The sequence below is a fragment of the Sturnus vulgaris genome, chromosome 17, assembly GCF_052056855.1.
Source record: "Sturnus vulgaris isolate bStuVul1 chromosome 17, bStuVul1.hap1, whole genome shotgun sequence".
NCBI classification, from domain to species: domain Eukaryota; kingdom Metazoa; phylum Chordata; class Aves; order Passeriformes; family Sturnidae; genus Sturnus; species Sturnus vulgaris.
The window spans coordinates 2,245,477-2,255,124 of NC_142259.1; the positions used below are offsets into that span (position 1 = coordinate 2,245,477).

The 9,648-nt window shown below is 52.4% G+C and overlaps 1 protein-coding gene across 1 annotated transcript; it reads right to left on the reverse strand.

The window, feature by feature from the left end:
* Positions 1-4,131: 4,131 nt before the first annotated feature.
* On the reverse strand, positions 4,132-9,354 carry LOC148221784 (uncharacterized). The gene is made up of 7 exons (XM_088175215.1): positions 9,340-9,354; positions 8,531-8,667; positions 7,930-8,083; positions 7,330-7,500; positions 6,573-6,707; positions 6,151-6,294; positions 4,132-4,245 (listed from the first exon to the last, which is right to left on the reverse strand). The coding sequence occupies exons 1-7, from the start codon at positions 9,352-9,354 to the stop codon at positions 4,132-4,134; spliced, it is 870 nt and encodes a 289-aa protein (XP_088031341.1).
* Between the last annotated feature and the right edge of the window lie 294 nt (positions 9,355-9,648).

The window sequence follows — 9,648 nt, forward strand, 5'->3', positions numbered from 1 at the left end:
ATGAGCCTTCAAGCACTGCTGAGGCCTTGAGACTCCTCCAACTCTTCTTTCCTGACACCTTGGGCTTGTGGCTGCCTGGCTGGCTGGCAGCAGAGAGCCAGCTGCTCCCACCTCCTGCTGGCTTTGCCGTGGGTGCAGCCTCAGCAGCTCCAGCACTTTGCCCTCTGTCTGCTGTGAAGTGCAGGAGATGACAGCCCTGGGAGCAGTGCTCAGGGCTTGTCTGACTTGAGGAAAACAGCTCAGCTTGTAGCTGCTCCTCTTCTTTCTGAGGGACATGTGCTTTGCCATGGGCTGTGTTCCTGCCACCAAGGAAGAGTGTTTTCTCACCTCTGAAGAAGTCGACAGACTGTGCTGGGCAGCCTGGGGCACATCCAATCTAATGGCATCCGAGATGTGCACACAGCTAAATGTTCTCTTGACACTCCTCCCTTCAGGTGCCACCTGCACATTTGAATGGAGACAGGGTCAGAGAAACCTGTCAGCAAACATGGAGCAAAAGGACCTCTGGACATCAAGGCAAGGAGATCTCTGCTCAGACACCCTGAATTGCACCAGACAACACTGGGGGCAAAAAGCTCTCACTGGCAGCTGTGCAAGAGAGGCCAGTGTGTGTCCAGGGACACGGGGCCATGGAGGGAGGCAGTGGAGTGAAGGTGCCTTGTGAAAGTCATGGGCTGCCACAAGAGAGAGAACAAACAAAATACTGTGGCCACAGCAGGGACAGGGACAGGCAGCAAACAAGCAGAGGACTCCCAAGTGCCTGGGCTAACGTGTCCTGTTCCAGGGGAGCCTGAGGCTCTGCACAGGCAGTGAAAGCCAATTTTACCTCATAATTTCTCCTGGGTTTAATGATCAATTCAGGACTCTCTGAATCTTGTGTTGATGCAACCTGCTGCTCAGATTCCAGGCTGGTGTCTGATATATAGAAGAGCTGCTCCACTTCTGATTTAAAAGCCGGCTGGGGATACAGAGAGAAGATGATTCCCTTATTTCCAATACCACACAAGCTGTACCTCAGAAATCTCCATCACAGGAAGCATCCTCGAAGCACCAGCAATGCAGCTGCAGTTCAGCCTTCTCAGTACAAAACTCTGCTCAGTTTAGTTCATCACTCTGCTCACCTGCTCCATTCCTTCCCACACCAAATCCAAATCCCCACGTCTTGCCTGCCCTTGTCTGGCCATGGGAGAAGTGGCTCCCCATACCCAACCTATGGTCTGGAGCTGATTTGAACAGCAAGCTCCAGAGCTGTTTCAGTCATTCTGGGAGTGCCAGGAAACAATCTGGCACTCAATGCTCTCTGGCTGGAGCCAGGCACACAGACAAGGCTGCCTGCTGCAGCCCGGGCTGCTTTGCCCAAGCAGGCCTGGACTGACAGGGAAAGAGAGTCCCAATTCTTTATGGGAAACATCACTGGAATAATTCAGGGATGTTGCAGTGGGCTGAAGATCAATGCCACTGTGTACCTGGATACAAGACTTTCCCTTTAGGATATCAAAATGTTTCTTCAGAGTCCCTTTGGCAATTTCACTCTTGATAAGTGCAGTCCTCAGGGACTGAGCATTCTCTATCCATTTCTTCAAAGCAGCAGACCCATGCTCCAACTCCTCCTGCATGCCGTCTCTCTCCACTTCCAATTGTTGACTGTTTTCATTATGATTTCTCATCTCAGCTGCATGCATTTCATTCTTCTTTTCCAGAGCTCTGATCTCCTGCTTGTACAATTCCCGTTCATGATGCAAAACAGGGAGAAAAATGGTCACTCATTCCCACTCTTGGTTTCCTTCTCATACCAGATCTGGACTCCTGCCACAGGGGCAGGCACAGGCTGCCCCTCTCTCTCTGCCTCTCAGGATGCTGCAGACTTTTGCTGGGCACCCCTTGATGCTGCATCTTTCCCAGCTCACTCAGCCCATCCCAGCTTCCTTCCTGCCCGAGAGCCCCACTGCCCTCTCTTGGAGCAGCAGTGGCCAGATCAGGCTGTCATTCTCTGCTGACACTCAGGACGAGTTGTCCCCTTGCAGGCACACGTCCTTCTCTGCATCAGCACTTGGCTTTCCTCTCTTCTCTCCCCACTGGCTGTTCTCAGATGGCCAAGGCCAAACACCTTGCTATTAACAGCAAACTTGGTCTTCTCAGCCCTCCTTCCAGCTCCAGATATTTAGAAATCTGAACATGGCTCAGCACACGAGGATTTGCCCAACCCATGCAATGTCAATGGAGACAGTGTGGATATGGAGAACTAAAGCTTCTAGAGCACAGAACTCCATGATGGAGGACAATCAGCAGCCTCAGCACTGTGTGGCTTTGACATGACTACAACACATTTTCCTCCTTATTCAGAAGATTGGAATTCGAAAAGTTAAACTGGAAAAAGGTGCCTCTTTGAACTATTAACACAAGGTCCAATCATAGCTAGGAAATGGCCCTTTGTGGCGTCTGCCAATCTCACCAGCACATCCTTCCTTTCCTTCAGTCTCTTCAATTTCCTCTGCAGAGATGCCACCACTTGACGAAGAGTCTCAGCCTCTTCCTTCCATTCTTCAACCTCTTTATGCAGGGCAATTTCCCGAGAGGCATGCTTGAGTTCTTCATTCCACCAATCTGCAGTGGACAACGGGAAAAGCAAAGCAAAGGCAAACTGATGTGCATCCTACAGAGAAAATGGCATTGTCTTCTCTGCTTGCCAGTGTTGGCCAGGCCCTAAGCCTTCAAGGATAAAAAGGTGACAGAAATGAAGGAAATTTCCAGGCAAAGAAAAGAGCAGAAATGAATGGGGCAAGGTTCAGAGGAATAGGAAAGTGTGTTTGCTCTTGGACTTGTGCAGAGTGAGCAATCCAAGAGAGACAAAGGAGCAGGGATGCCTGTGCAGCCCTGCTCCAGAGGGATCCATAGCCTGGAGGCTCTGGCAGGGCCTGGAGTTTGGGGGAATGCAGCTGAGACATCCAGCTACAGCTCCTTAGCACAGACACAACCTGAAAGGCACCAGGTGTGCACGGGATCAGCCATAGCACAGCCAGATGGCACTGCCAGCCACGGCATCTTTCTGGAGAAAATCTTTCACTGGCACTACAATGGATAAATCTCCTGCCAGTTGGTTTTTCCCCTCTGCCATCTCTGAGCAATTTTCCTGTGCATGGGATCAGAGATCCTCACTGGTGTGACAGGATGGGGCAACAGGTGGGAGGGCACAAGCTGTACCTCGCTCACATTCCTCCAACTTCATCTGCAGCTCCTGGTTGTGGGCTCTGAGTTTTTCCATCTGAGCCTTTGCCCTCCTCAGCTCCAGCTGTGTGGTGTTACACTGCAGGGCCAAGGCAAGAGCTTTGTCATCAGACCTCTGCAGCCTCACAGGCAGCTCAGACACCTCAGTCTCCAGCTCATGCACAAAGGCCTTCGAGCATTGTTCTCCTGCCCGCGACTTTTCCAGCTCCTGCAGCAGCTGCTTCTCTCGAGTTGCCTGGGCAGCCTCCGTCTCCAGCACTGTGTCCTGCAGGGCCCGGATCTGGAAGATGGATGCACAGAACCTCAGGGCCAGGGCTGCTCCTGAGGCAGCAGAGTGGGCAGGAAGGAGAGCAATGAAAGAAAAAGGAATTCAGGCAAAAAACACACAGGAAATAGAAGGTGCAGAACCAAGGATTTCAGTGGAGACAAACGTGGAGAAAACAGGGAAAGGGAGGCAATGGACACCCTTGAGGCTGCAGCTCTGAACACTGCCTGAAGTGGCTGCAGTGGAAGTGTCCTGCCCAGCCTGCCATAGCCACGGCTGTGTCCCCACACTGCTCAGTGCCCAGCACAGGCACCAGCTCCATCTGGGACAACTCTGCTAACACAGGGACAGAGAAGCTCCAAAGGAGTCTGCTGCTGCTTCTCCTCTCAGATTTCCTGCTGGGACCCGGGAGAGAATGGGAGAAAACAAAAGCAGCACACACCAGATCCAGCCTTGGCCTCAGGGTGCAGCAGCAGCCCTGGGCAGAACAAGGCAGCAGTGGATGCTACTGGGAGGGACAAGAGGTTGGGACCTCCAAGCTAAAGATGGTGTTGTGTGTCCATGGAGAAGAGGATGCAAGTGCACAGCTTACCTGGGTGTTGAGCTCCTGCAGTTCTCTTCTATGCTCACAACGGAGCTGCTCATTTTCCTCCTGAAGAGCAGAATGAAACTGAGACACCTGCTTTTTCAGTGCCAGTTTCTTTTCTACCAGTGTTGTGATGCACAGGTTCTTTTCCTCCAGAGACAGAAGCAGCCTAGAAGGAAAGAATGCAACTCCTTACTACATGGTATCACATTTTATAAACTCTTAGGACTTCCACCACCTCGGGGAAAAACTGCTCTGTCTGGTGAGCTTTGTCTAAACAACTTGGCTGTTTGTTCCCCCTGCAGTCACAGCCCAGCACGTGCCCACTCTGCTTTTGCTCCTGAAATAATGGGGAGTACCTGCCTACATGCCTTGCCTTCTTTTTGAGATGGAAATGTGAATACAAACCTAACAAAGTCTTGCAATGATATTACTGGAGAGGAACAATTTTCTTCTGAATAACCATGCTCCAAGGAGGGGAGGTTGGGTCAACATGGCAGAGACATTTCCTTCCCCCATCTTGTACGTCCAGGTAGGAGGGGCAGCACCCTACAGCCAGGGGATCCCTGGGAAGTTCCCTAAAATTTACCAGCACCCATCCTACTTTCAGCTGGAGAAACAAAGGCTGAAGGCAGTAGTGGCTACAGAGTCTTGGAGCACAACCTGATGGAAGATGCAGAAACCTGCAGGCAAGCAAGAGTGCCCTGCCTTCCTTTGTCTTCTTGGAAGAAGAATCCTGCAGCGCTGAAGACTGGCAGGACTCGATCAGCTGGAGGAGCCCCCCAACCTTGCTCTTGTTCCTTGCATTCTTTGTAGTCAGTAATGCCTGTGACTGTGGAGGGTGCCAGGGACCCTGCTTGACACCCTCCATGTAGTGGGGGGTATTTTATGAGGAATGATCCAACAGAGACATTCTTGGTTTGTTTCTTGGGTCCTCCGAGGCAATCTGGCCGAGATCAGCAGTCAGGGCCTTAGGATGGTTCTGCCCAGCAAAGGCAGCAGATGCCAGCCTGATCCAGATCCCAAAGGCTTCAAGTTACAGGACCCAAGGTGGAGCTGATGGATGTATCCACCTCCTTAGACTGCAGCTTGGGCAGTGTTAACACACCCACCTAACCTAACAACACAACAGTCCCCAGAGGGAAAATGTTACCCCAAAAGCCTTTGTCTTCAATAAACTTTAAATAAAGGCATCAAGGAAGACAGTGAGATGCAACACTGAGATAATGAGACTTGTCTGCTCAGAGAGCTCAGATTCTGCCACTTAGGAAATGGTGCCAGAGCGCCTGGCAGGTGCAAAGATGGCCAAGAGGGAATCCGTTCACCACAATGCAGAGTCCCACAGGCTTTCATTTACCTGGCTTTTTCCCTCTCTAGGACATTCACAGAAGCCTGCAATTCTGAATTTTGCTGAGCCACTTCTTCCCATTGACTCCGTTCCCTCTCCAGGTTCTGCAGGTACACTTGCAGCGCCTTATTCTTATTTTCTGCCTCCTCCAGCTTCTTCTGGACGTGTTCAACCTCCAACAGTCTCTGCTTTGACTGATCCTGTGCTCTCTGGACAATCGCTTCCTGCGACTCTCGGGAGGCTGCCAGCTGAGATGTCAACTCTCCCACCTCCAGTCAAACAGAACAAAGCAGTCAGAGGCCACAGCCACAGCTTGTCACTGTCAGCCCCAGCAGAGGCTGCGAGGAAAGGTAAAGGACAACTTTCCTTTTCTCCCCTTCCTGACAGCACCAGATTCATAATGGACATGGACAACTTGTTTCAGTTTCCATGTGGCCCACCAAGGGCACCTGAAAATGCACCTCCCAAACCAAGGCTAGCAAGAAGAGGCCAGCAGGAATCCATGCTGATGGTTGCTGGCCAACAGCTCAGAGCACTAGCCCAGCTGTCCAGGGCAGCAGCTGAGATTCAGCAGAGCACTGAGTGTCCTTCAGAGCAGCTGCCATGGAGAGCACAGGAGCAGGCAGCCCCAGGGATCATCCCATCAGCTGCTGCTCTGCCATGGAAAAGCAAGAAGGCCACAGATCCCTCCCTGGATGACTGTGGTGCCACTGCTGTTTTGCTCACCTGCTTTTGTAGAGCCTCCCTCTGCTCAAGGAGGAGATTCATTTCCTCCTTGATGCCTTGTAGCTCTTCCTGGTGCCTCCTTTGTGCTGCCTGGATTTCGCTCTGAGCTTCCTGCAGCTCAGCTTGCAGCTCTGCCTTGATGGTCTGGCAACAAAATGCAGAGCAACTTCCTGGGAGCTGTCCTCAGCCTCAGCTTTTCGCACATGCTGTCTCCAAATCCCATTCCTTCAGCTTCTTCTTTTGGCCTCTCTACCCAATTGTGTCTCCTCTGCAAGCCTTCCTTCCTGGGGCTGAGCTCTGGAGCTTAGCAGGCTCTGAAGGGCTCCCAGGGCCTGAAGCAGCCCTTGCCTCCTCAGTCCCAGAGCTGCCTTTTGTGCCCTTGTCACTGGCCTGCCCTCTCTGCCCTGCCTACTCACACTTACCTGCTCCTTCTCTTGCTGCTCTTTCACCTCCTGCCTGAGCTGCTGCACCTGCTGGCAGCCTCGGCTGAGCTCTCCCCGAGTCTGGAGCAGTGCCTCTGATAAAGCCTTCCTCTCATTCTGCTCTTCCAGCAGCACCTGCACAGAAGGAAAGAGCAGAGGGCTTCACACTTGCCCTGCACCATCTGTGTGGCAAGAGGCAGAGACTGATGGGCTCTCAGAGCGCTCTCAGAGCACTCGGCTGCTGCTCCCCTGGGCCACTGTCTGCCCCGGGGGAGCCACAGCTTCCCAGGAAGGGACTGGAAACCCTGCCCAGAAGACATCTGGGTTACTCTTCAAAAATACTCCAGACGAGGCTTTAAAAAGATTGTTCTCTTTTGTCTCTTTTGTCTCAGCATTCCTGCTGCACCCTCCCCATGCCCACAAAAGAGAAGTCCTCTAAACTCCCTTTGGCTATGAACACCTGCCAGTACACACCAAAAGGGGGCAGGAAGAGAACAGTGAAGATACTCTGAGGTACGTCTTAGGAAAACAGAGCACAAGAGCAGCACACAAATCTCAGCTGAAAGATGATGTGTCTGCCTGGCTTCCTATGAGTGGGATCATTCCTGGTGCCAAAGACAGCCCCGTTCACCTTTCACCATCCCAAATTCCATGGAGAACACACGGTGGGCATGCTCCACACAGCCCCATATCCTGCCATCTCCCACAGCTCCAGCCTTGCAAAAAATCACACCAGTTCTCCTTTCACAATCATTACCTCTTGCTTGGCAGTTTCAAATCTAGTACATTCCTCTTCTTGTTGGGCCTGCAGGGTGGCAACTTTCTGCCTCATCTCAAGCAGCACCTTCTGGTGCTCCTGCTCTCTCTCTGCCTTCTCTTTTTCCCATTGCTGCAGCATCTCCGCATGGTGCCTTTCACGCTCACTTGCCTGAGGAGGGGAGGAAAAACCTTCAAGATGAAGTTCCAGGCAAGCTCCTCGCTTAAAAATCTGTAGCTTCATCCCTCCCACAACCCCCAAGCTGAAAAGACAACAGCACTGGCTTTTAGAAAAGGAGGTGTCACCGTCCCCTCTCTGATGACTCAGTCACAGGGACTGACGGACAGGAGACCTCCCTCAGCCACTCCTCATCACACCTGGGCTCCAGACCCTTCCCCAGCTCCAATCCCTGTTCTCGAGGCTCTGTGGCTGCCCAAAGAAACACATTTTGCAGAAGCATATACAACGTTGCCAATGAACCTGCATATCCCTGGCTAAGAAATGCATGGGCCATCTTGAGCCAGGTGTGCACAGCAGTGTCCCAGTGTGCAGAGCAAGACAAGTTTTCAATGGAGAACCAGTCTCATTTCCAAACCCAACCTCCATCCTGTCCTTCTGCTCTGCCGTTTCTGCCTCGGCTGACGCTTCCTTCTGCTCCTTGGTGCTCTTCTGACGCAGACTCGAGGCTCCTGGCTCCGGGATTCCAGTGCATTGCTGCAGCATTTCCTTGGGCTTCTCCATGTTTGCACAGTCACTGCAGAGACAAGGCTCAGTCAGAAGAACGAAGAGGCCTGAGGGGACACTGATCCCATTTTCAGCACTGCAGGATGGAGCAGGGCACAGTGGGCTAAGGAAGACCTTGCTCTTTCCCTCCCAGGGAAATCCTCCAGAGGCAAAGGCAAAGGAAGGCAGGATTTTGCTTTCCTTCAGGGAGAAGCAGTGGCTGGGCAGGGGCACACAAAGAACACAATTCAGGGAAGCAGCATGGTGAGGAGTCTTCTCTTCCATGATTCCTCTGCATCTCCCAGACAGCCTTGGGAGTCACAGCAGAGCAGGAAAAATCCAGGCAGGATGATGCTTAAGAGCCACACTGAGTTCTATGCTTGGGAGGGCAGGGGATTTCTTCACCCAGGACCCCTCTGAACTCCCAGGCCTGGAAGCAGATTGTCTCTGGACCGCAGGAGGAGGGGGACATGCTCACCTTCTGATTTCTTCTAGCAGGCACCCTATGTCTAACTGGCGGTTCCTGAGACTCTGCCATTTCTCTGCCATTTGTTCAAAATTTTCCTGCAAGCGCCCACAATTCTCTGTGTCTTCCTGCACCAGTTCAAAAGGATGCTGTTCATCAGTGGGTGTCAGAGTTTTCAGGCTTCAGTACCCATAAAGGACAGAATCTCCTCCCAGTAGCCCATCCATCCCTGCCTTGTCTAAGGGGGACACCACTGTCATTTGACCTGTCCCTGCAGGACCCTGCCTTAAGTCCCTCTCCAGCTCTCTTGCAGCCCCTTCATGCACTGGAAGGGGCTCTAAGATCACCCTGGAACCTTCTCCAGGCTGGACAACCCCAACTCTTGCATTCTTTTCCCATGGCACAGGTGCTCCAGCCCTTGGAGCATCTTCCTATTTTCCCTGTGGCCTCCTCTGGGCCTCTGGGGATCATCTTGGAGATGTCAGGGAGAAACCCATTCTTGTCTCTGGGAAGCATGGAGGCTGGGCTGTAAATTGGGCTGAAGGGAAGGCAATGAAAAGCTGCTCCATTGTTTGTGCCCACGGCCTCCAGTGGGACAAGGACAGAGCAGGAGATGTGGCTGTGCTCTGGGATGGCCAGGAGCCCTCCATTCCCTCCCAGGCCTGTCCTCACAGCAAGCACCAAAGCTGCTGCCAGCTCTGGAACAGCCAACTGTTAATGCCTTGCTATTCCCAAAGGGAACCATTCCCTGAAGCACAGCCCAGGCCCAGCCAGGCCCCTACTGGGCCTGTGACAAGGAGAGCAGTGGATTTTTCACTCACCTGCCGGGGCTCCATCTGCCCCTTTTGCATGAACACTGACCAAATGCCAGTGTCCAAAGGTCCATAGCCTTTGAAGGGTCTAAAGCCCAGTGCCCAAAGGCTCATGGTCTTTTCAGGGTTTAAACACCGATCTCCAAAGGTCGTTGGCTTTTTCAGGGTCTAAACCCCAATCAACAAAGGCTCTTGGCCTTTGCAGGGTCTAAACCATAATCTCCAAAGGCCGTTGGCAATAGCAGACAAGCAAATTGCCATTGGCCTTTGTGAGGTCTGAGCCCCAATGTTCACGAGCTGTTAACAGCTCCAGGGTCC